The sequence below is a fragment of the Telopea speciosissima genome, chromosome 1 (assembly GCF_018873765.1).
Source record: "Telopea speciosissima isolate NSW1024214 ecotype Mountain lineage chromosome 1, Tspe_v1, whole genome shotgun sequence".
NCBI classification, from domain to species: Eukaryota; Viridiplantae; Streptophyta; class Magnoliopsida; order Proteales; family Proteaceae; genus Telopea; species Telopea speciosissima.
The window spans coordinates 6,792,790-6,820,536 of record NC_057916.1 but is presented as its reverse complement, the minus strand read 5'-3'; the positions used below and the strand labels follow the sequence as shown (position 1 = coordinate 6,820,536).

The following is a 27,747-nucleotide window of genomic DNA, read 5'->3' as shown; positions in this document are numbered from 1 at the left end:
TCATCTCAGTAGAATATTTAATAACATTATGAGAACAAATATTAAGCATACCAAGACTTCTGCTGATTTCCCCCTGACTTCTTTGTTTTATCAGGTAATGCATTATCACCGGTTACTTCTAAGTTCCAAGACCCAATTCATATTCTTAACATAATTTTTCGCATCCTTTTCCAAACAAACACTAAGATTCCATGGAACAAAAATCAATTGAATCAGATCGGTGTAATAAAGCAAAATTTCACTCCCTCTGTTATCGTGGAACAAAAAATCAATTGAATCAATAATTGAGAGGGTTATCCTTGATTCCATGTGACATTGATTCCTTTTTTTTTTTTTAGATGTTGAATTTTTAAAACGTATTGTTATCATTTAATCCGTTTAGTACGGGTACGTATCTTACACACAAATATCCATACCCTTTTTACCGTATTGGAACGTACTTGCAATGTATACAACTAGGTTGGCCGGGCCAAAGGTCTCAGACCTGGCGTGGCCCAAATACGGCACTGGGCCGATTGGATATGACAGGGCCATTACTGAAGGCCCATGGAACAACCGCTCTTCAGCAACACCGATACAGTGGGCCAGTGGGGCCAACTCCAAGAGTAGAGCCTGAATAATGAAAATTCCCTGCAGCCCTTCCCCGTAAGCGAGGGATTTTCCAGCAACACTGTCGATTCTGGAAAAAGCGAAAGAGCGAGAGTTTCCTCTGCAAGTTCGCACCCTTCGATGTTCGAACCGCGGAAAAAGTCTTCAATGGCGGGAAGTTATCAATAAAATCAAAAGGAGCAGCAGCTGGACTTGCCGACCTCGCTCCGTCTCCGGTTTTCTCCCAGACAATCGACGATGATGCGAAGGTACAAATTGCAAACAATTCTCTCTGGTTTTCTTCATACCTTAAGTTATTGGAAGCTCACACATTAATGGTTTGATCCACTTCAATTCAATAAATGTTTCCCTTCATTCGCTTATTTTTTCTTTCAACCATTGGCCGATTCCGCTGCCTTGTAGGGTTTCTTTCCTGAACGCTTCATCCGTACTTCTAATACTCCCATGCTTGAATTGCTTAAATGGAGGTTGCCTTGTTTAATTTTAGTACTTACATTACGTAACCTTGAGACTCGTTGGGTTCTCCTTGATTCACAAACCACTGTGTTAAAATGTTTTCTCAAGTGATAATAAGAACAGTTATTTTGACCATCTTGAAGCATTACAAGAAGAAGAGTGTGACATGTAATTTACCGTGACAGGTGCGTTTTAGAGTTTTCTTGTAGCCGATCTGTAGGGCGGATTACAGCTCAGGCATGTATAACTCAGGCTTGTTTCTATTTTATATCGTTCAATTTTGTTCATACTACTTTTGTTTGGTTGGTCACCTTAACATATTGAATTGGCTGCCTAACGACTTGCTTTTACCTTATACATTGCCGTAGGAAGATATTGTATTTGCTTATGCAGAGAATATGATAGCATGACCTCTTTAACCAAATTTTAAATTACATTCCATGCTTCCAGATAATCATCGAATTATCAACCCACCAAATCCCTAGTAATATTTTTATGTTTGGATCACTTCCAAGCATGTTAACTTCTTATTCTGACTTGTGTCAATATATATTTTTAGATGGACTTTTTGGGCAATTCCTAGTTCCTTAATATTTGACAAAAAAATGCTTGAGTTTCAATAAGGGTTTTCAGAGCAATATATTTGTATTGTATGCCATTGTTAATTCTCAAATATAGTTGAAAACAATAATTATTTATTAGCAGAATTTGTTATTTATGCCTTTATCTGATCCCCAACCCCCGCAGAAACCATTTTGGCTTATTTCTAGAAAAGAATTATCAGTTGCATCCCAACAAAATGCATCACAAAGAGCTGGTTCCACGGGTGAACCACCTAAATCTGGGAGTAACATCTCAAAAGTTGTCATTGGAAGCATTGCAGTTGGTGCTGTTGTCATGGCAGCTTATCAAACTGGCTATTTAGGTCAACCTCCTTTCAAAGATCTTTCTTCTATTGACTTCAAGTATGGTGGTGATAACAAAATTCCAAAGGGAACCGAAAGTTTAGGGGAACAAGTTGTTCATAAAAACAATCAAGGAACAACCGGTTCAAGACCTGATGTGGGACATATTGGGGAAAACAACGAGGTTCACCTGGATCGTCCTACTGCTCAAGATCTGAGCACAAAGGAAGATGTAAACCAGGTCCAGGATGAAGTGGAAGTGTCACCTGTGGTGGATACAATTCCTGTTCAAGAGAAAGAATTTCCAAGTTCTCATCAAGATAGTGTCACATTTGATGGTCAGAGTCCTCATTCTGATATATCAGTTGAAGAAGGTCCTGATCTGAAAAACATCGGAAATGGTTTTACGCCCGCAGAAACTAGCAAGGAACAGAACAAGGAAGATGACAGTGTACCTATTTTTCCCGACACAAAGGCAGTTAATGAAGAAGCTGAGCTTAGGACAACTCCAGCTCATCAGCTTTCCTCAAACGACATTCCAGAGGTATAAGCATATCTTTTTATCTGTTTTATTTAACTGGTGTGGTTGGTTACATCTGTATTGCTCATGATTCTCTATAGACTTTTTTTTTTCCCATGCAAACTGTGTTGTTTCTAAAATTCCAGTGATTATTTTTCACTGAATTAATATGTTTTATATAAGAAATCAGGTAACTATGACCAAATGTAGGAACACGCTAGTACAACAAAAAAGTACAGGACCACATTAAAACAAAGTTAAGATGGTTTATTCTTCCACCTTCGGCATTGCCATCAGCAGAGAGAAAAAACCATTCACAGAGAATTTAAACCACACAAATCAAGAGAATCTGTATCTTGTCCAATTATTCATCTCCCAATTTATCTCTGAAATGATGAAAGCAGGGATCTCATCCCATTCATACGAACCTCTTGAGAGAGCAGCTCTCTTAACTAGCAAGTCAGCTACTGAGTTGGATTCCCTATAGCACTGGGAAATTGTCCAAGTAATAGAGGCTACAAAATTCCTCAAGTTAAGCCATGATTGCTGCAATTTCCATGGAATATTTTGGCAAAGAAAACTCTCTACCACAGCCTTGGAGTCACATTCAATCCAGAGGTGCTGCAGACCTTTCTCCCTAGCTGATTCAATACCTTTGTTAACAGCCGAAAGTCCTGCCAAATAATTTGTAGCAATTCTGATGTAGCTAGAAAAGCTAGAAATAAGATAACCCAATTCATTACAAAAAACACCACCTGCACAACCTGGATTACCCATAGCACAGCCATCTATGTTCAGCTTCACCCACAGGCCACGGCCAAGGAGGTTTCAACTTTCAACCAATAAACTACACTGATGTCTCTATTGAAGCGACCAACAGTCCTGAGCACATGAGATCCTGGACTGAGGAAATTCTGCAAGGATTCACCAATGAAACATCCTGAATATCCTGAAGAATCAACTTCACAATATATTCCCCATGCCTCGATACATTCTCAAAGCGACCTTGATTTCGTTCATGCCACAGGTGAAAAAGAATAAGAATTAAGGCCGAGAACCAGATCTCCCTGAATGAAACAATGGCAGCTTTTCTTTTCCACCACGATAGCAGATCTTGGTAGAAATTAAACCCTGGCCAATTCAGCTTAAAGATATCAAGGAATTTACGCCAAACCCCTACTGATAGAGGACAAAGTAGAAAACTGTGAGCTGAGATTTCACAATCTTGGTGACACAATTCACATCTCCAAACTGGAGGAACATTACGTTTCCTCACATTCTCATTAGTTGATTCTCTCTCATTAATCCATCTCCATCCAAAGCAAGAATGCCTTGGATGCACACATTTTCTCCTAATCATACTCAAAAACTCCCCGAAGATTGATGCTCCGTAACAGCATTCCAGGCTGATTTGACAGAGTAAACCAAAAGAATGAGTTTTGTTCTGACCGAGTTCGACTAATTTTTGCCTAGTCAACTCGGTCTCTATCTTTAAGAATCGTATGAATTGTCTGAATTGTAAGTGATTAAGACTCAGTGCCCGAGTAATGATTCCAGCAATTCCTGCTAGAATGCGACTCACCAGGTGAATCTGAATCGGTTGGGCATCAAATCGTATTGAATCATAGGATTTAATGAATGAATTTGGACCAAACTAAAGACAGAGTTACCAATCCAAAGTTGGTCTTAGAGGTGCTTGCTAGCGTACTTGTTTATTCTGTGTCGACTTATTTCTTGTATTATTGAGAGTATCAATTTTAAACTTCTCGCACAGTATTTGCAGAGTTATTTGTTGGTTTCTGTCAGAAGTAATTTCATTAGTATTATTTTTTTCCTTCCTGCAGGATAAACTGGGTAAAGATGCAGAGTCACCAAGTCCCCTTCTTGATGCATATTTTCTACAGGAAAAGGATGAAGGAAGACCTGAGATTTCCTCAAGTGGAGAGGGTTATGCACCCTCCCCCCCAAAAAAAGAGGTTAGTTTGTACACAAACTTTTGCCATACTGTTTGCATTCTCTATTTGCTATTATAGTTCGTGCATATACTTAACATCCATCCTCGAACTAAGTCATTATTATATTATTTGCTTATGTTAAATTTTGTTTTGTGCAACTGAAGGCTTCATTAGGAATGACTGATGATTTGAAGAATGCTTACATATCTGAGGATGGAAAGTTGGTTCTTGATTTCTTACAAGCTATTCATGCTGCGGAGAAAACGCAAGCTGAGTTGGATGAACGTGTTTTTGCTGAAGAAAAGAGGATGTTGAAGGTTTGATTTGCAAATTATTAATTTAAATTATTCATCATATGATATTTTGATCTGATGGGTTATTCCATAGATGTTAAAATTTACTTCTTTTGATAAATAATGGATGTTTAACTGTTTGTTACATCTTTGGTTCTTCCCAATTTTTATTATGCATTTTAGGAAAAGTATGAGAAAGAACTGAAGGATGCACGGGCCAGGGAGCTTATGTATGCTGAAGAGGCGGCTATATTGGATAAGGTTGGGTAGCTAACAATTATTGTCATTTCTTTTAAGTTCTACTGCCATTTCTTCGTCCTCATTCGTCAGCTCAAGTGTATTGTTGATCATGTTTTTGCTTCCAGTGCATACTCTTGTTTCTTTTTCCATTTTTACTATGTTGAAAATTAGTGTCTATTCCCCCCCTCCATACACACAAAAAAAGTTTCTCATAAGTAAATATTTTTCAGAAGCATAATTGTGCTTAAATTTACAAGTTTTCACCTTTGTTCGGAAAACCAGACCATCCTGGACTGTCAAACCGGTTGAACTGGAACCCGGCAGCTTGATGTATTAATAGGAGATTTAATGTAGTCCTAGATAGGTAGGAGACCTACTAGGAGCCAAACAACAAAAGGGGCTGCTGGTTCGAATGGAGAGCACTAGGATTTAGGTCAATTCCTAGGGTTAGGGTTGGATATTGGGAAAGGGGTTTATAGGGTATTAATGGGCAGGTCTAGGGGGTCAATATGGTATAAAAATAATAGGATTTGGGAAGGTTTTAAAATTCTGCAGTTCTGGACAGAATTGTGTTGCAAGTTTTGGGTTTTAATGGAGTGAAGGAATGGAGGGGATAAAGTGGAGACTAAGGGCTAGGGTTAAGGTCGAGTGTAGGGAGAGGTGTGGGGGATATAGGCTGGAAGTAGGGTTCGAAATTGATGGCCAGATCTGTAGTTATAAGGGAGTCCTAGTTGAAGTAGGAGTTGCAGGTTTAATGGAGATTAAGGTTTGATGGATGGAGGGGATTGTAGATTAGGTCTAAGTAGAAGAAGGTTTAAAATAAAAACAGATTCAAACTCACTATATTGCCGGAACAATGGCAGCAGCTTGATGACTTGAGAGAACCTCCCGATCTTCACAATGCAAGGAGTCGCAGGAGTCCACCCACCCTATCCACCTTGAGATCCACAAGGATATACACGCACAAAGAGCAGCAGCAATGGCAGCAAGCATAAAGCTAATTTTTATTAATCAAATTCGTATTCAATATATGGCCCCCTTAGAACCTTATATAAAAGACTCAAAATTAGACTTAGACATTAAAAAGGAATGGCCTAACCCAATCCTTAACCTATTAGCTAACTTAAACTGACTAGGAAACTGAAATAGACTCAAAATAGAGTCCTAATGACTTAAAAACAACTTAAACTACTTAAAATAAAGAAGATTCCCTAGTAGCCAATAGGATATAAGAACCTCTTAGCCAATAGGATGACTTCACTTAAATTAGACCAATTGAACCAATTGGATGCAACCAATTTAAACCGGTTCAATTAAAAACACACAATAAAAACTAAGTATTGGGCTAATCCCGTATGCAACCTATGTACCCCTATTTTAGGCCCAGAAAAGTGGCCTATTACATTAGAAACTCATGGGATCAAAGGCCCAACATGTATGTAACCCAACCCTAGACTTATTTCTAATGAAACAAGCCCTATTTGGTGATGAATCTGCATCAAGATTGCACCTGAAAAAGTATGTAGCTGGCTGTTTTGCATGTGTTTTTTGCAAAACATTTCTTTTCCTTTTCGTTTACAATCCCTATCTTCACTTTCATTCCTGCTTCGCCCTGTCCTCTTCCCAAACCAGGAAATGCTAACCTTGCTCTGTAGTATCCACGATTTTACCTAGAAGAAAAATTTTAAAAGAAAAAGAACACCTGTGAAACAATAATTGTAGTAGCCAATGGAGAAGAAGAATCAAGAAGCACTTATAAAAAAAATAATAAGAAGAAAGAGAGGCACACCATACAAATTGAAAAGTGAAAATAATGCAGGTCACGAAACCCTAATCCTTATTTAGAATTTAAGATGTGAGAATATGCTGAAGTATGAGCAGAAATAGGGCCACACTATATGTGAAATAGGAAAGCACAAGGTGCTGGTGGTGATTTTCAATATGATATCAGAATTTAGCAGAAATTTCTGAAACTCAGAAAATCAGATTTTACGGTTTATGGGAGAAATCATCTAACTCTCAAACCTCCAAATCAGATGGGACAAAATGATTGAGTGGGCTATTATCAGTACCCTATCATGTCGTTTGTAAGATTCCTAGGATACTATGGCTATAGCCCAGGACTGATAGCAGTGTCAGAACTTATGGTTTATAAACCAAGGTACTAAAACTCAGGTCTCGGTACCAACTCGGCTCTTGGAAAAACCGAGACGAGTTGAGATCTCGCCGAGTTGGTGCATTTTTTTTTTCCAACTCGAAGCCTCAACTTTGGGTCAATCCGAGATCCGAGATCTCGGCAAGATATGTCGAGTTTTGTTCAGTTAGGTAAGGTATTTAAGTGGTAGGTGGGTTAAAATAATGGGTCGAAACCGAGATCCAAACCGAGATCCGAGATCTCGCCGAGATATTGCACTTTTGAGACTCGCAAGAAGTCTCGTCTTGGCTTTTCCAAAAACCGAGAAACTTGGCGAGATCTCGCCGAGTTCTCGAACTATGTTATAAACAGAGAGTAAACTGATGCCAAGAAGTAGATCTAACATTAGCAATGCAAACCAGAATGTGGTAATGACTAGCAGAATTTAGTGGATTGCATATGAACTAAAATTAGAAGATAGACAGAAGAAAGAGTAGTTGCAGCAGGGTAAAACCCATAAAATAACGCATATGAAGAAATGGAAATCAGAGCAACAAAAGGAGGACAGAAAGGGATTTGCTAACCTGACATATAGCTTTTCTTACGTGGCAACCAAAACTAAAATAGAAGAGGAGAGGGACTTGCAGAACCAGATGAAACAGTCAAGTGACCCAGAAGTTGCAGCTCCTGATCAGAGTAGACGAAGAAGGAAAAGAGAGAGATGAAGGAGATAACGCGGATAGTGAGAATGAAAATAGAACAGAGAGATCTGAGAGAGGAAGCAATAAACATTTTTGTTACAGGTATCAGGTGCAAGTATGTGTCAAGGAGTGATGCAGCAGCAGGTAGAAGCTACGGTACCAGAGAAGGAAGAAGGCAAGGTGACCGAAGGCAATGGCCAGGCACCTAGGAGAAAAGGCGCCCTAGGCGTGCATGCTATATATTTTTATGCAATAATGAGATCTATAATAGTGCTTTAATGTAATATAATCAATTTAATGTATATGTATCAATGTATTATGATATAATTATGCTAGTAATGACCTGATATGGGAAAATGATATATAATAAACAAATTATAGGATATAATATAAGCATATTCATCTCTGGAAACAGCCTCTCTGCGAAAGCAGGGTAAGGCTGTGTACATTATGACCCTCCCCAGACCCCGCAGTGGTGGGAGCCTTGTGCACTGGGTACGCCCTTTCAATATAAACAGCAATAAGCTAAGAGCATATTAGCTAAGGATGTCAATCGGTACGGTTTTGGTTCGGTACATTGCACATATGCCCCATACCAATACCGTACTGAATCGGTTCGGTATTATTCGGTACAAATTAAAACAGGTATTTCGGTACGGTTTATTATTTCTCTTGGGTGAGCGAGTGGCTTGTTGCCCTCACCAATATGTTTTAGGACCGAGTCCTCTTTTTTAGCTTTAGCTTTCTTTGCCTTTAGTCTGTCTTTAGGCTCGTTTGCCTCCTTTTTAATCTTCAATAAATTTTTTATTTAAAATGAAAAAAAGAAAAGGTATTTCGGTACGGTATCGGTTCGATATGGTGTATTTTCAGTATTATGGCCCATATCGATATTGTACCGAATACCGACTCGGTACGTATATCCCATATCGATACCGTACTGAATATCAATAATTTGGTACGGAAACGGTTTCGGTATTTGGTACTAGGTACACAATTACACCCTTAATATTAGCATATGATAAAGATACAGATAAAGAATCACTTTATTATAAAACAAAAAATAATAAAAATATTAGCCTTATAAAAAAAGGTCCACCCAAGGCATCGCCAAGGTTTCCAAGGCAATGTCTAGGCGACCAGGGCAGGTGCCTTTCATGCATCCATAAAGGTGATAGCTTGCCTATGGCACTGAAAACCGCCTTATTCCCTAGGCGACGATTTGATACCTATGCTTGAAAGAATGCCATCTTTTTCATGTATATCTTATTGCTCATAATTCTAGAACAACTAGGTTTTCTCCCACTTTTCCTTGGATGTTATTTAATGGTTGAGGTTTCCAGTTTCTGTTGGGGACCATATGTGTAATTTACACCTTTGATTTTTAAATGAATTGTGCAACTCTCATCCAAATTTTTGAGTTTAAATTTTTTTTTTTTGGCCCACTGTAATTATTATGAATGCCTCATTTAGCCTATATCTATGAGGTACGGATTGAATAAAATTTGTTGGAAAGAAGGGGAAGATTAAAAGTGGCTGGATGCATTGCTTCTTAAGGAAATAATAGTTATAGTGGCTCTTTGGCTATTCAGTAACAATGGGATACTTTAGAATGAATGGGCAAAATTCTGTCCTAATTCTAGTTGCAGGAATGGAGTTCTACTCTTTCTGAGTGCCACCGTCACGATCATCTACATCTTACTATGTCTAGATCTGTGGTTTTTCTCAAGTTATTTCATTAGTAGTAAGGATATTTAGGTAGATATGTGCAGTTGTTTCATTTACTAACTTTAAATCACTTTTAAAGTGTGCATCAACTATTTTGCACGATGTACAGCAGCTGCTGTGTAGCTTAGCCTGCTTTTTAGGCTATTGTAAAGGCAACAGAACCATCACTAGTTTGTTGTGCAATGTCCATTGTACAATGTACACTATCACAGTAATGGTCAGCGTATTTCATCACTTGCTTTAACCATTATATTCTTGTCTTTCAGGAGTTAAACAAAGAAAAAGCAAAGAATCTAGCTAATATCAAATCACTTCAAGAAAAAGCAGAGGAGAAACTTAAGATGGAACTGGAACGCAAGGTGTGATTTGTTTCCACTGTTCAAAAAGATTGGGTACATTGTTCAATAGCTTCAGCTCCCTAAATTTGAATTACTAATATATGGTGTCTGCAGGAAAATGAAGCAGAATCACAGCTGAAGAAGGTTCAGGAGTTAGCAAAAGCAGAACTAGCTGCAGCTATTGCAAGTGAGAAAGCATCACAGATTGAAAAAATGGCGGAAGCAAATCTGCATGTATGACTTCTTCACAATCATGAGATGCCCCTTACCTACATACAATGTCTTTTTTGGCTATGCATTGTAATTGTAACCATGGGATATAACTCTGAGTTACTGACCCTTTATATTTTGCTGATGTTCTTTAATGTTTTCATCCCATTTATTCCATTCATTTAGGCTTAGAATGCCCTTGAGTTGATCATTAACTGTGATGCTTGAGGCAACTCTTGAGCTCCTCATTCTGCTTGTCATATTGCATATGCTTAGTGTATTTGCATATTCTTCGATCATTTGAGCCATACAATCACCTTAATTTATTTATAGAAACTAATTTAATTCAGCTAGCTCTTCTTTTGATTAATTAATTAACTATTTATTTCAGATAAATGCCTTATGCATGGCATTTTATGCTCGATCCGAAGAGGCTCGCCAGACTCACTCTGTTCACAAACTTGCACTGGTAATGTCCTTTCTACTTTGTTTGTCCTATTGGCTCCGTCTGGTTGAAAGGGAAATGAGGGGAAGTGGAGTGAAAATTTCAAACCTAAACAAGTAACTTTTGTAATCATTACCTAACATGACCGTATCACTTACTCCAAATCTTTCCAAATTTGGCTATTAAGTTTTACTTTACTTTGCATTCAAGTCCCTTGGATTTGAAAAGTAAAGTAAAAATTACATTTGAAAAGTATAGTTACTAAATATGGTAAGAAATTTAAGTAGGTTATACAAAATGATAGGTAATGACAATAAAGTTTCCTTTTTTCCTTTTAAAGACTAATTTGACTTCCCTTCCCTTCATTTCCCTTGCAACCAGATGGAGTTATTACAGAGATGTACTGTTGAGACATATTGCTCTTATAATAATCTTGAACAACCTAGCATTATTTTTGGGATCTTGCAGGGAGCACTTGCATTGGAAGATGCACTAGATAAAGGGTTGCCAATTCAGGCTGAAATAAATGTTTTGCACGCTTATCTAGAAGGCATTGACAGAGACTCACTTCTGGGTTTGGTCCTTTCATCTCTCCCAGAGGAAACACTGAAGTCTGGCGCAGATACTCAATTGCAATTGAATGAGAAGGCAAGTTATTGGCAGCTTCTCACAGTTAAAGTAGATGTGACCGTTAATTGATACTCATTATAGTCACCCCACCTTTTCGAGGTTTTTGCTGCTAATGATATGCAATCTTTGATGTGGTTTTACTTATTTCTGTTGTTTTAATACTACTGATCAATCGCAGACCTACAAAGATTGTAGTCTGCACTGCTTTCTACAAATAGGGTTAGTATGTTCATCTTAATATCTCAATGCTTTGACGATGCTCGGTTAGTAGTTTACACTGGAAGTCAATGCTAAAAGATACATGGTATGCTGTGGTCGTAACTTGTAGCATGCTAAAATATCCTAGAATGTTTATTTTAGTTCCATTAAGGAACCAGGTCTCTGATATGTATGTTGTTTTGTGACACTTGCACTGTTTCTGAAAGGGCAACTTCAGAAAACCTGAAACTTGGACACATCTGTATCGTAGGTATAATTTATATTAGGTGATAATTTTTTTGAGTAAACTAGTTAATGTAAGTGGGCAATGTAACAAGAACGTACCTGAGTTGAGCTTATACAGTAAGAATCATATAAATGGTGCTTAAGTAAAATAATTGAAACTGAATTTTTTTGGTAAAATTTATCAAAAAAATTGAGTTCCCTTGTTATCAGTTTTGTTCTGTTCGAGTGATCCAATCGATGCAAGCGTAAGTAGTGGGGTTGCTTGCCTTCTGAGTCCCAGGTTGGGACCATTTGAAGGTTCTGATCTGTAGTCCCAATATTGAAGGGCAGGTTGAATTGTGAGGGCCAATGGCTACAGTATGGTTATTTGGCTTTGGGTTTTGTTTAAGCTTATGTTCTCTAGTTTACATAAGTAGTGTATATTGTTAGTTTAGTTTAGCTCAGATCTGATTCGGGTTAGGTTTAAGTCCCCTATTTTGTGCTATGTGAAATGGGATTATCCATAAATCGTTTATCCAAAACTGCAACAATTATAGGAGAAGCATTTGGATGTATAGATGTTTGAGTAACATTTGTAAGCTCATGCCAGGATTTCCAGCTTATGGCTAAATTTTGACTAGTTAAGTTTAATCCAATTCCTTTCAACATAATACAAGCGTTCTCTAAAAAGATAGGTCAGACGACAGTTTAACACTGATCCTCTGAACTCTCTAGATAGATAGGCTATTACAAACTGTGAGCAGGAAGTGGTTATCCTTGCTCTGATACCAACATAATACAAGCGTTCTCTAAAAAGATAGGTCAGACGACAGTTTAACACTGATCCAATCTGGACCATAACTTTGGACAAGTTTCCATTACTTGTTGCACAAGGATAAGGTTCAGTAATTCTAAGCTGGAGCACGAGCTTTCTGTCCCTCATATCCCCCAACCGTTTCTGCTGAACTGATTTCACGCTTGCTGACAATGCTTGATGCTTCTTCTGTATGACCTTTATGACTGCTGTTTAGGTATGATTTCTATTTCAAATTCATGGGGTGATTTCTATTTTGAAAGTTGTTTGGTTTGATTTGTGCACCTTATTTCGGTGAAATAGAAATCAAATTTCACTGGATTTCTGAAATAGGTGAGAAGCTCTTTCAATTTCGAAATTGAAATTGCATTCACTCTTGCTCTTTAGTGTGCATATGGTTAATTTGATGGGCAAAACAGTATTTTCATGTTAAAAATAAAACACCACCCTTCTCCTGTTGGTCTCATCACCACCATGCCCCCACCACCACTGCCACCGCCATCACCACCCTCTCCAAAGAAATATAGAGAATCTATTCTCAGAAATCGAACTACCAAATGAATTTCTTATTCTTGAAATATTTCAGATTGATGCAATCAAAACAATTTCGATTTCTTGACCAAAAATCTATTTGTTAACTATTTCATTAAATCAAATCCGAAATTGAAATTGAAATCAGACCAAATCAGCCCTTAAATATGACTAGCTATTCCTGCTAAAAGCAAAGCCCTGCGTAGTCCCCAGTTCTCCTTGTGCCTATTTTTCTTTCCTGTGTTTTACATTCTGCCAGAAAAAAAACTTGGTTCTTTTATTACACCTTATTCTGTTGTGTTCCTTTTTTTTGGGGGGGAGGGGGGGGGGGGAAGCAACAGATGAAATTTTATGGAATCAAAAGCAGTACAGGAACATAAGTCACATGGCAGTGACAACTGAAACTAAAGAAAGAAAAAAAAAACAAGGCCCTCATTGCATACACAACAGCCACAACTAAAAGAATACAAAGTAAGAATGCAAGGTAAAGTCCCACTACTCTCACAGAAGAAGAGAATTCAATGGGGTCCATTGGTGCAGTACCTATAAGGCTGCTGCCAGGGTCGAAATCTGGTATTAGGGAGAATAGGAAAAGGCCACGATTGAGAGGAGGGGGAAAACTTTATGGGATGAGGGCTGCAAGTGAAAGAGAGGGTGAAGAGAGAGGCTGTAAAGTGAGATAGATAATTCGTAGGCTGACTTGAAAATTTTGATGTTGATGTTGAGGAACTGAAGAGATTAACTTAAAAAGTAACAAGAGATAATGAGGATAGGTATTTGACAACTAGAGATCCACTAGTGCCCTGGCTCTTGGAAATCCACCTTGGATGTAATTTGCTGAGTCCATAGCCCACCTGAGATCCACAGGATGTAGTCTTTCAACGAAAGATTTATTTTTTATTTTTTTAAATTCTGGCTGCCAAAGAGGCTCCCATGATTTCTTTATATAGGGGAGAAAAGGATCAGTTGAACCTTTGGTTACATGCATCTAATAATAAAGACTGTTGGAATCCCCAAGCTAGATGGAATTCCAACACCTAGGAACAATTCCCAAAAATCTAGAAACTAATTCCCAAATATAGGAACTACAAACAAGAATAATAAATCTACCTAGAGAAATGAAAAGTCATAAAACTTCTGTTCACTTGTGGGGCCAGATTTGGCCACCATAGGAGTCCACGAAATTGCTGTGAGGGCCAGAGTTACTTCAGTCCAGGCTGGACGGAACTGGGCTGGTTTTGAACCTGGGCTGTTGAACCAGCCGGATGCTCTGCATCATCCATCCTGTCCTTCCCACATCTTGCCTAGCTAGTTTGTTTGCCATAGTTGCCTTCCATTTTTAACTCCACCTTTTCCTATACCCTGCCCTATCAATCCATGTTGTGATCTCTATTACATACTACTGGAGCCTAAACTTTTAGGTTTTGGTGAAAAGAAAATGCCTGATTAACAGTGGAAAGAAGAATGAGAGAATTCCTGCCATGCATGCTAAACCAGTTTTAACTCCATACCCCATCCTATTCTGTTTAGTTCCATTAATGTCCTACTTTCCATATATTTGTTATGTTGTCTCTGGACTATAGTTGTCAAGGCGTCACCTAGGCGTCCAGGCGCCTTTCTCTCGCCTTGGTTTTTTACCCCCTTGCTTGCCTTTGTTTCTCCTAGGCGCCTTGATAACTATGCTCTGGAGTCCAACCAGCAGGATTTTTTCACTAAATTCTCATTCAATAGGTTTTGGATTATTGCTCTGCATTAGTCATTGCCTATAGCCATCTCAGTAAGCGTAAAATTTCAATGCTTGGATTTTTGGTTACTGAGGCAATTTTAGATAATTCTTTCTTCCTTCAAAAGGTGGTACTCTTCTATGAAAATCTAAAATGTGAGTTGGCTCTCTATTGCCTTTCCTCCCTCAATCCATAATCCACCTGTTTTTGAATTTTTTATATTAAAAAGTTCAGAAGGTTTCCATTTTTTTTTTTAACAATTGTGTCCCCTGCTAGTGAATCTCCCAATTATGTTAATGGGCAGAAAAGCTATCTAATAGCATTTCTGTGGTGATCGTTACCCACCCATATATTGGCATAAATACTCCTACATGCCTTTTCAACCACTTGATATTACCAGGTGAGCTAGGTTAGCTCACTGCTGAAAAAAAGCAAGGCAGAATCCTACTTTCTTTTTGCAGAAATCTGGGAAGATATTCCTCTTATTAGAAGTTCATCATCTTACCTCTTATTAGGGAGAGCCTCTACGCCGTTCTCCCTCACCCCTACCTCCAATAAGAAGCACAGAAAGTGAACCTGCAACTCTTTGGAATCAGCTTCTTTTTTGAGGCTGTGGTTCTTAAAAATTGAACCAGGTTTTGGTTTGGTTTGAACCTATGGTTGGGTCAAGTTTAATCATGTGCTAGTAGTGAGTTTTTATTTCTTTTACTTTTAGTGTTGTTAGTTGTTGAGTCATGCTGGAACACTTACATAAGTTTCAGTTTGTGTTTTGGGTTCTTTAATTAGTTTCCTTGTCGGTTCAGGTTACTCAATACCAGTCCATGCATGGAGTTTCCTTATTTGTCTTTGTTTTGTTTTTAGTTTCCTCTTTAGAGTTTGATTCTGTCTAATCATGAGCAAGTCATAGCTAGTTATAAAAGCGTGTAAAGGGTAAACCTGACACATGATTTTGAGTAAAGATTATGTCTTCATCTTTTTTGTTCTGTGGTGATTCAGAATATGGTACCATAGTGATTCAGTTCTAACCCCTGCAGTGGTGATTCCAAGGTCATATCCCCTTCTTATTCTAATTTTTTCTTTATTTCTCCATCTTATCAGGTCAGTTTCTAAACTCCTTTGCTGCACATTACTTTCCTAAAAACTGTCCATAGCTAAATATCTGATGTAATTAGAGGTTGGAATAAATAGAAACTCTTTGTAATCTAAACTTCTTTTCTCCATTTTATTCATGTTATTAGAGTCGTAGGAAGGTAGAGTCCAATTAGAGTTGGATTTGTTTTTTGTTTTTTTAAGATTTAGATAGAGTCGATTCTAATTTAGACTTCGACAAGGATTAGGATTTGATTTTCCCTTTAAATACTTGGATGTACTCCACGGTGGAGATAGAGAATTGGAATGAAAATTTGTTTGGGTTAGGTTGATGGCTGCCATGAGCCGTGCGTACCTCCTTTTCGTCCTCTGATCTTCTTCTTCTTAATTTTACCCTCATCTGCTACTTCCCCTGTTCACGATTTTATCATTGGTTACTGGGTTTTCTCTCTGCTGGGCGGTACTACCAGTATCAAGAAGGGGCTTGCTGACCATTGAACTTTACCCAACAACTCTGAGAATCTGAGATATGGGTCGAAGAAAGCCTGTCTCCAGGTGATTCAAACCCCTAGAACTTTGGCTCCAAGTGTTTTCTTCACTGTGAGAATCGAGACCATAACCAGATCTGATTTCTGCCTTACCGCCAGATCGGAGTTGCAGGATTTTCCTTTTATCTTTGACCTTCTATTTGGAGTGCTGCTTGTGTGGAATCGATAGAACCTGGAGTGGTGAGTCTATGCCTGAAATTTCAGGCTCATCCGACAGTTACATAAGGAGTTTTCTCCATCGAAGCTTGCTGGTTTTCCGTTTCGAATTCTGGGTTTTTCTTCGTCGAGGGTCGAAGAAGACATGGGTCTTTGAAATTACAAGTTAGGACAACTAATGTTATTTACACAAACCCCCTTATTTTCTGATATTATTCTTTTATCCCTCACTCTAAATGTTCCAATCGCAAGAATACCCTTCCCATTAACACGTTATACTCCATTCTCTTGCTTCCTTCTTTTATAGTTGATTCTATCAAATTACAACCCTGTTATCTCTTCTTTGCAATTTCAATTTAATTACAGATTTGCCAATTGAATATTTGATTATTACACACTTGGGTGGACCCACAAGCAACCCAATATGGTTATCCCAACCTGGGATTGCACCAATATCATTCAACTGATTGTAATTCTTGATCTTAATCTCAGAATTTTCGACTCAGTTTATCTTTTCTAAATTCTATTTCATTCAAATTCTATCTTGCCATCAATTTTTCTGTTAACCAGTTTCCTTGTTCAAATAGGAAAACTCCTGATTTTCAGATCTTTCCATTGGACCTGCTTTATACTTCGAAGTCATATTCTTCTAATCAAACAGAGCACTTGACCAAGGTTATTATTTGTTCATCAGATTTGAATTCTGAAAGTTACTCTCTCCTAAAATTCTGGTTTTCTTGAATGCTGTTCTCTGGTTCTAATTTATGCTAGTTTTTGGGCTAACCTGATCTTATTTTCTGTTGCCGATTAATCTGTAATTTGAGCCTTAATTGATCACTGCATTAAACCCTCAATTCTGCTAATCAATTCGGCAGAAATAGAGATTCCTACCTCAACAAGGATTCTCTCATAATTTTGAATCTATCCGTCTGATTTAAGTCAAATCTTGCAGGACTGCTTTTCAGTCAAAGGGTGACGTTCGACCAGAGTATTGGCCTCATCTGAACATTTGATTAGCTGGAATTGATTTTCTCTTGAATCTGGTTTCTAAACCACTGCGATTCTACTTTTTTTATTGGTGATGTAAATCCTAACCTTTAGGTGGTTAGATCTCAATCACTCTCTTTCTTATGCACACCCATCAACCCACACACAGAGTAACAGGACAAACTCAGTAACAACCGGCTTATTCTATCACACACACCCCATTTCTCCCTTATAGTCCTCCTACCTCATCCTGTAAATTAGGGTGGCAGTTTGGCAGGGTCACCAGGTTGAGCTCTGGTGTCTTAGGCTGTATGTCCAGCTCGTGAAGAATTAATGATTAAAGTAAGTTTTAGTTTTCTGGTATATAGATAATGTATTGAGTGGCATTGACCTTACAACTGGGCAGGTAAGGTGGGCCCTCTGTAACAGGTAGACTGGCCCATCGAGTTCAGGACCATGCCTGAGCCCAGCTCCTTTAATAATCAAGCTAACAGGACTAACTCAGTAACAACCTGCTTATTCTAGTTCAGTTGGATTAGACTGGGTGGGTTTGGCAAGCTAAGCTTACACTGGGAAAGGCTGAAAACTGCGATCCCTTCTTAAATCCCCCTCGCTTTCTCTCTCTACATACGCATGCTTGTCCTGGGGTCTTCACTGGTTGGTCGTTATTTAAAAAGCTGGAAGAGGCCAATAAGCAAATGCCTTTTGGGACATTCTCTGTCCTGTGTCCAAGATACCCACAGCTATCCTGATTATGGCACTAAGCATAGGATTCTGGCAATATCAATATTATGGATCAGTATCTACAGTGGATCTTGCGATCCGATCCTGATCTGCTCATCTACGAAAGCAATTAATGGTGCTATTTTGTGCGTAATTGTGTAGGAATGTACTCAAATTTAAATTTTACTAGTTAATAAAAATTAAAAAATGCATGGAGACATTGATTTTTTTCATTTGACTTGCTTCAACTGTGCATACATACATCATGGACTTGGAAGTTTATTCAAGTTCCAAAGTCGCCCATTCCAAATAACTGAACAAATAAAAGTTATCCTTCTGACATCAAATTCTTCTTGCAGTTTGATGCCTTGAAAGGTTTGCTGCGTCATTACAGCTTCATCCCATCAGGTGGTGGTGGTGGCATCTTGGCTCATTCTTTAGCTCATGTTGCATCTTGGTTAAAGGTACTTGTGTACTAAAGTTGTTACAAATCCTTGACTCAATATTATGTATCTTTAGGTAAACCAAGACCCACTAACGATGCATGTCTCTCTCTTGTGCACATGCACACTCACAAAAACAGGTGAAAGAAGACCAATCTGGTGATGGAATTGAGTCTGTTATTAGTAGAGTTGAAAGCTTCTTAGCTGAAGGGAAGCTCGCTGAAGCAGCAGAAGCCCTTGAGCAAGGGGTCCATGGCAGCCAAGCAGAGGAAATTGTTGGTGATTGGGTGCGACGAACAAGGAACAGGGCAATCACAGAGCAAGCGCTATCCCTTCTTCAATCTTATGCTACTTCCTTGAGCCTTACATATTGAATTTTGCTTTCCCCAAATTCCTTAAGAATAGATTTTGCCCTTTGTAGTATTCCCACATCCACTGTTGTACTGAATCGTTCTGTTTTTCCTTTGGTTCTGGATGCGGAGGATATCAGAAACGTCCCCTCTTTCTTGGCTCCAAGGGGGAGGTGAGGTGGGATTGGGTTGTTGAGCAACTCAAACCTGAGATTTGACATGGAAGAGCAATTGCTCATTCTGACATTGAGTGCATTGTTTAGGTATCGTCAATAAAATGTTTACTTTGACGAAGAAAAGGAAAAAGAAAAAAATTGAAAAAAGAAGAAAAGAAATGTCTCCTGATTACTTTCCCTTTGAATGGATGTGCAGATGGAATTATTGTATCCTTAAAATACCTAACTCCTGATTTTACACAATAAAATGTTGCATGATAGCATGAACAGAAACCATTTCACTGGCTTAAGCATGTTGAACCAAGTTCTAGAGTTGCAATTGCCATCACAATTAATTTCCTATATAAAGTTCCAGCTTTGTTAACTTGCCACTGGGGGCAGGATGGGAATCCCAGCTCCCTCGATGACGATTAACAGAAGGAAATTTCAGCCTCTTACATTTAATTATTTATTTTTGGGTTATCTTTTGGTTTTAATGGATGTTCTTAATCAAGTTTTCTACTTCTTGATACCATGACATTTCCCTTTTTATTTATTTACTTGTTTACTTGTGGTTGGTTGAAGCTTTGTTCCCTTGTAGGCTAATGCCATTTATCAACAATATCAAACAGATGCATCTGCAATCTCGGAACAGAGAATGTCAATAGGGAGGATGTTAGCCTTCTACTGAACCAGCAGATAAATGGTACATTGAGTTCGTGAATGAGCTGCTTATTAGAGAAAAGGAACTAATGCTTACCACCCAAACTTTGCTGGGGTAGCCTTGATTTTTTATTTACTCAATTTGGCAAGGAAATGCCTTTCCAAATAATTCAATCTTGTTTCCAGAACATAGTTCAGCTAGTGCCCTTCCTGATTCATAACATAGTGCAGTTCCTGAGCAGTGCCAGTGTGGTTGAGTAGAAAACAGGAGATACGGAGATGTGTTTCAATTTTCAAAGATGACAAAAGGAGGCCAACTTTGTTCTGAGGGAAAAGTGTGGGCACTTTTTGGCCGGTTTTTAGATCCACAGCCGACAGTGGCAGTGTGGGTAATGTTCTACCATACATCAATCATGGTTTGGGAAATGGTTTCGTATAGTTAGGGTTCCACAGGGTAAAGGAAAAGAGTGTCAGTGTAGGATTCACATGATTGGGACGATGGTGTGGGAAAACATCCCACACTGTTGGTGTGGAGATTTATTTTAAGGGTGGGGAATTGCCGTCAGGTTGCGTGGCCCTTGCACCAAAACAGGCTCAATGGAAACACCAATGGAGGCATCAATAAGGATGGGATTTTCTCATTTTACTAGGGGTGGGGAGGTCATTTCTCCCTTTCCTATGTCTGGCACAGGTGCCACACTGTCTGACAGGAATCTTTTTTTTTTTTTCTTTTTTATTATAATTTCTAATGTAACTAAACAATAACAGAGACATGTCGAAGAACTGTGGCTCAATGCTTTCTACAGACAAACTGTGTACGAAGCATCAAATAAAACATTCAGATAAGTGAATAGGCAAAAATAAAAAATTCGCCATTTGATTGAATTATTAATCATTTTTTAAGAACCTAACCATAGGAAGCAAAGCATTTAACCCAAACAGAAGAGTAAGGGGTAATTTGGTGGCTGTGAGGTATTCTCTATTTAGTTTGCGATGGACATGTAGAAGGTACTTCTCTGCAGTTCTCTTGGATGCTCAAGTATCAGGTGTTTGTCAAGGTTTGATTTGTGAAGAGTGGTCCATTTGAATGGAGGGAACAGAACCTTAATTGGATAATTTGGTCAGGTTCTCATCTTCTAATCCTGTCTTGATAGGGTTGAGCTCCTCTCTAGGGAGCCCAGGGGGCATCCAGCCATTGGGCTGTGTCACACACATCCCGATGGCTGATTGGGTGCATGCCGGGATGTGTGCGGCACAGCCCAGCCCTTGGATGCCCCTTGGGCAATCCTTGGGTGCTAGGCTCCCTGGAGAGGAGTTGGGTCCGTCTTGATAGGAACTGATCTTGTCAATTCTCTCCATAAATGAAAATGTCGCACTTTTTTAAAACGAAAGATGCTAACGTGTCAAATAATTGAAAATGCATTGTGAACATCTTCAGGTGACAAAATTCGATGTCTACACATTGCATTAGAATATTTTTTCCCTCCAGATAAAGATAAGTTTGTCTTGAGAGTCTCTTTCGAGCCATGTGAAGTGTTTCACAGGACAAATCAACTATTGAATGGGATACACCCTCCATGAATTAGATACTTACTCCTAATTAATTATAGAAAAATCTCATTGTTGTGATAACTAAAAAGGATGACTTCCAGATGGTAGTTGCAACGTACTATTCAAGCCAAGCTATGCTGGGTAACAACTTTCTTAAATGTATTCTTGTTTCTATTTTCTTAATGCCTTCAAATGTTGTATTTTAATTCTTTCGATTTTATTAATGGAACAATATACCAAACACCCAAAAAAAAAAAAAAAAAAAACCAAACACGTTAACATCTCTAATTGAGGCAAACTAGAATTGATTTGTCTGAATTTACAGATCACACTGATTTGCCTAAATCTTGTTTGGACTCAAATTCAGACATGAATGTTTGTCTAGACCTGAACTTCTTTTTCATTGAACAAGAAAATTTAATTATAGAGGATATAATAACCTGATTTAAAAATAGTTTATGAAGTAAAATAACCGATCCTCCAATAACTACCACACGATAGTTCAATTCAGTTTGTTAAATGGTAAAACAAGTTATTGAAAAAAATCAAAGATTACTATCAGAATATAATGGAGTGCATGGACATACCTGGGAGATATGTCATGCACAAGACACAAATTTTACTAAACATTAAACGGTCAAAATTTCCATATCACCCTTTCACATGACAAAAATGACAAGACATATTGATCTAACTCTGATTAAGATTGTGCTTGAATCTTTTTTATTATTTAATAGATTTGACGAGAGAAGAAAAAAAAAACCCAAAAAATTGCTCCTTATGGCTCCATATTAAAGATGAAATTAATTACGAAGTGTACTAGGAGTGAAATTAAAGGTATAAAGCAATAAAGAACTGCATTAGTTGAGCTTTATGATCAAATTTTCATTAAAAAAGGGGTAATCCTTTTCGGTGTTAAAATGAAACATTAAATATGGTTATCAGACATAACCTTACTGTAAACTCTGCTTTGAGTAGCTTCCAAAATACAATACTTTGAGGAGAAAGTTTTTCTCCACCCACGTTCAGATCTCATCATTATTCTCCCACCGAACCAATGTTGGAAATAATTACCTATAAAAAAAAAAATGTTGGAAATAAATTATTTTTTTTCATTATACTTGATGGTCCCATCCAACCACAAAAAAGTGGTGGGGTGAAAGAAAACTCGGTCCCACATTAGGATGAAAATTGTATACGTTTCTTAACCATGTATATGGGTTGTTATGGTATGATTTCTATTTTAGTTTTTATGGGGACATAAATTGAAATTATGGCGTTTGGTATGATTTTTTTTCTATTTTATTTATAAGAATTTGAAATAGTTGAGGACTTGTTTCAATTTCAAGTTTATTCTATGCTCCACTTTGATGAACATGTATTAATAATAAAGATAAATGTGTCATTTGACATGTTTAAAAAGAAATTAAAGCAAATTTAGTATTTCACCACCACCATTCTTCCCAAAACCCACTCCCGCCCCAATCTCCACCACCACCCTTTCAAAGAAATATAGATAATTTATTCTCATAAATTGAACTATCAAATGAATTTTTTATTTTTTAAAATTTTTAGATTGATTCAATCAAAATAATTTTAATTTCTTGATAAAAATATATTTGTTGATTATTTCATCAAATCAATCTCAAAATTGAAATAAAAATTATATCAAATCAGCCCTAAGCTAATAAAATTTTTGTTGTTTTTTATATGAAAGTATAATCACACAAACTACACACCAATCCCAAAAGGTTAACCAACTTTTAGGATCATGGACTGACGAATATATACAACATACACCACACTCACACACCCGATGTGAGACTAAACACACACACCCCTTCTTTTTCGTTGTTGAAAGATGGAAATTTCATACGTTGATGTTATGCAAACGTCAAAGCTTAGCCAGCGCCAATAAAAGTATAATGCATTAACGGCGTACCTTCCAAATGAACCCTTTGGCCCCATGAAATTACCAACTAAATGAATAATTAGAACAGTTGGATTAAAAGCCTTCTACAAACCTTCCCCAATAATAAATCAATCAAATTCTCTCAACTCCTATTTTCTCAACCTCTCAAATTCAAGTATGCTGATAAAGAGTTAAAAGACAACTAATTATGAAATAGTTTTTGACCTTTCCAGTGTGTATCCTTTACATATTAATTTGGTTTGGTTTTCATATTAAATCAATTCGTTTATATTTAATCATTCTTTTTTTCTTGGTTTTAAAACTTGGATTGGAATTAGTTGAATCGGGCGAGTCAACTTGAACTTAGAATCTATCGGGGAAATTAGTTGGATTGGCCAATCAGTTAGTTGAATCGGCAAGGTTTTGGGATTGGTCACTTGCAAAGCCGGTACATATTGGATGATACGATAAACCGCTGAGAAATCAACTTCATTGAACAGTTCAAAAAGAATGAGCGACGAAAAAGAAGAAAATAAAAAATACAATATTTTCTCTTATTAATTAATTTCAACAAATCCCAACAAAAAGGAAAAGGAGAGGCTCAACTGAAAACTCCAGCGGTCCCAGCTCAGATTTTTGCTGTTCACGCAACGTCCCTTGACAACTGTCAAGTAGTCTCCATCACTCTATCTAATGAGGGCCCCACTTCCAATCCCATAACAGCAAAAGTTCACCCATCTGTTAATCTTCAATGACCAAAATGCCCCTCCCTCACCACACCTTCTTCTTCCAACCCCACCCCAACACAAAATTAGATCTTGTGAGGTTAAGCTAGCTGTGTTGGTGAATGATCAATGTTACCTACTATTCTGAATGGAGTTGAGGACAATGACTTATAACCTCTTCAAATGATTGGTTTGTTTTTATTTTTATTTTTTAAATTAATTAACCCCAATCAAAATGTCTATTATTATTATTTTTTTGGTAGGAAAAAATGTCTATTATTGATCAATACTCACCATTTGATTGCTTGAACCCTAACTTTGCAAGCAATCGTCCTTTTGGATCAGCTCTACTTGGATTCAGACATCTATGTGATGCCGGGTTTGGAGAGAAGATTTACCCTCCTGAGAATCTCTTTTCATTTTTCAAAGATTGTGTCTATATTCTTTGGTTGAAGAAATTCTCTCTTTACTATTGATGAAGGAAAACTCAATCTTAATTAAAATGTTTACATATGATAATAAATTAATAATTATCCATTGTCTTGTGCAACAAACGAAAAATATTGCATTGATTATTGTTACTAGTCAATTTAAATAGGCAGAGATTTAAGGAGCGAGTTTTCCTTAAGCCACGGTGAAGGAGAATCCCTTGAACATTGGCTTTTGGATGGGCGGGAGAGGTTATCATGCAACGGTGGGGGGTATGAATGACCATTCATAAATAATGGATGTTTTAAGATCCTAGGAGGGTGACTGAACCCTTCTTGCATGGTGAAGTAAAACTTTATCACCTCTAGATGGGATCCATCCTCAAAGGCTTATCTAGCGTACCCTACACAATTTGGCAACATTCGTTCTCCCATAATAATAGAAGGGAGAATGTTTTCTATGCCAGGGGCGTAGGCTGCGCCCAGACACATGGAGGTAGGTGAAATAATCACTTTGCCCCTAAATGGCAGGCCTATGTGTCTAGGCATAGGCTGTGCTACGGCACAGAAAACATCAACCCATAATAAAATGTGCAAGAATTATTGAAGCAAATGAAAGGGGAAAATGATGCTTGTGGGAGGGTATTCTAGTCACGAAGAATAAAAATTATTGCGTTTTAGATTGACCTTAATTACCTTCAAGCAGCGACAGGTATTGTCCGTAACCCATAACCTTAAGCAATCATAATCAACTTCATTAGGTATATAATTATACATCTTAGTCTCTTATTAGTGTATCGAGTGCCTCTGCCAGCTAAGCTTGCTTCTTTTTGAGAGAGAGAGAGAGAGAGAGAGAGGCTCGGCTTGGTTCATACGGCTTAGTTGAATTAACTCGTTAGTGTCATGGCTCATTATGTTTGTTTACAAATTGTTCTTCCACATGGACCAGTGGACCACGTTACCTATATATATTGTTCTAAAAGGTGAACCGGATTTCCCGGTCGAACCGTGCAGTTCAAATATCATCCAACCACGATTTCAAAAAACATGGTATCGCGATCCATATAGGCTAGTGCCGATAGCATATTTTGACTGATATAGGATTAGTTGAACAGTACATATGAAGGGCGAAATGGTCCAAAAAATGAAGGTAAATTGATCTGATTTAACCTCCTACGGCTGATCCATATTCGTATTGGCCGAGACCGATACTGTTACCTATACCTGGATTTAAATCCCTACACCCAACACTGGATGATCATGTCCCACGAACCGAGTTGCTATTTTGTCCTTTATATTCCCATTCAGTAATGGGTCTTCGGGTTTTAGCGAGTTGGTTCTAGAACAATTCCCGGTCCGGTCCCAAATTGAAACCATGCTCTCTCTTTCTCTCTCTGGGTCTGGTATCAGCTGTAATTGCCTTAGGATGATTTAAACAATGATGTTCATATCACACTTAGTTCAAATGCCACTATTGAGATGCTAGGCATTATTTTCTATAAAAGATACCAATAACTAAAGTATTTATAAGGAATATTATTACAAGATTTTAAAGAACACCAAAAGCACTGTCCATGTTAGCTTTTCCTAACCTTCCATTCTTTATGATTTGATCATCACATGCACACATATACAAAAATGTACAAAATGAGGTGTAATATACATACAATTCATGTGTCTACTTATTCATTATTAGAGAGATCACCTTTTTGTCCAATAAAGTTTAGACAAAAAGGTCAGCTTCATGTTATAAGCTAATGATCTACCAGCCTTCCTAATAAGATTCTCTATGATTTGTTATAAGCTCCTTTTTATTATTCCTCAATTAGGATGTTCGATTGGAACCTTTTTGTTTTTTCATCATCAACAGAGTAGATGAATTTCAATATATATAAAATAGGGGACCGTTCTCTATATGGGAGCGCAGGGGCCACATGTGCACGACAACCAACGAGAGTTTGCATCGTGGCACATTGGGGGTGGAATTTTTGCCGTTCATGAGGCCGGGGTGGTCATTCCGTCCCTCACTGTGTCTAGGCGTGGTCCTTGTGTCTTTCTCCATATAAAATTTTCACTAATTTCATAAAAGTAACATTATTATCAACAAGGGCTTCCCAAGACTCTCATATCTTTTTTTTAAGAAATTATATTCAGATAGAAGACATGTGTTACACAAAGTTTCAAAAACATCTAAGTTTAGAAACTAAGGAGTGAAATATGACCCTATCTTATATATCATAGACGAGACTTTCAGGACTAGGGAATAGACACAATCATTAATGTCCCTAGAAACAAAGCTAGAAGTCCGGCTAACAAAACAAGAAGATATATTAAACATATTCTTCACACTTGATAAAGTCACTGTGGGCATTGAAGCGTCGAATGTGATAATTTGGATCTGTCACATTTGCTTCACTGAGATTTTTGCCACATTTATTTTCTTACCATGATAGATAAGAACTAAATGCATCAAAGACTAATCAATCGGAATCACACGCCGTACTTAAAACCACATTTGCTTCACTAGGATTGTAACCGTTGACCACAAATTGTATTTGATAAGCACTAAAATGACTAAATGTAGATGTTTGTGGAACACTAAATGTAGACTTTGGAGGAGCATTAAATGTAGACAATTGTGAAGTACAAAAGCAAAAAATCAAGATTATAAATCTCTTGACACCTTAGAGGGTGTCAATAAGAAAATCTCATAAATAATTTTTTATTTATTTTTTAGTATTTAGTAACATAAATAATTATATGTTACTAACAACCCTAAAAGTCTAAACAAACACACAGTCAAATAAAGGACACACGTTATCTGTCCAGGTGCGCTTCTAGGCGCAGGCTACGCCCAGACACATTGGGGTAGGGAACATGGGCAGGGTGAGGGTCATCAGGGGCAGGCCAATCAATTTGCCCACTCCCCATGAGTCTGGGCAGACCCTGCACCCCGAGTACAAAAAACTTGAATCGTTGTTCCCTCCAATTCGCTGCCTCCTCCAATTCCTTCAATTCCTCACATGGGGGTGGAAATGACCACCCTATCTCTGCCCAAAAACACTGCCCAAGGTGGGATCCACTCCCCCCTATTACAGGAATTGGAGGAATTGAAGATGCCTGCGAATTTGAGGTGATAATTATTCAGAAAACTTTATCCTTTTTATCTCTTAAATAAAGGGCAAAAAGATCTCACTCTGGGCATGTACTGCGTACACGCAAGGGATAAGTTGAAATGAGATTTTTGAGTTAAGGGGCTGGAAGGTAAAAACACTTGATCACTCATTAGCTTTCTTCTTCCTATAAAAAAAAATTCCTTAAATAGGTGATTATTACTTATTAGAAACCAAAACCTAATTATTCG

The 27,747-nt window shown here is 37.8% G+C and overlaps 1 protein-coding gene across 2 annotated transcripts; it reads left to right on the top strand.

Annotated features, from left to right (window-relative positions):
• The first annotated feature begins 634 nt into the window (after window positions 1–634).
• LOC122670682 (MICOS complex subunit MIC60) lies at window positions 635–19,244 on the top strand. 2 transcript variants are annotated; one of them, XM_043867647.1, is made up of 12 exons: window positions 635–857; window positions 1,251–1,302; window positions 1,813–2,514; window positions 4,335–4,466; window positions 4,610–4,762; window positions 4,922–4,999; window positions 9,805–9,897; window positions 9,991–10,110; window positions 10,478–10,555; window positions 11,000–11,179; window positions 18,516–18,620; window positions 18,740–19,244. In XM_043867647.1, the coding sequence occupies exons 1-12, from the start codon at window positions 847–849 to the stop codon at window positions 18,971–18,973; spliced, it is 1,938 nt and encodes a 645-aa protein (XP_043723582.1). In that variant the 5' UTR covers window positions 635–846; the 3' UTR covers window positions 18,974–19,244. The 2 variants fall into 2 exon arrangements, with proteins under 2 accessions (XP_043723582.1, XP_043723587.1); XM_043867652.1 differs by lacking the exon at window positions 4,335–4,466.
• Window positions 19,245–27,747: the final 8,503 nt, after the last annotated feature.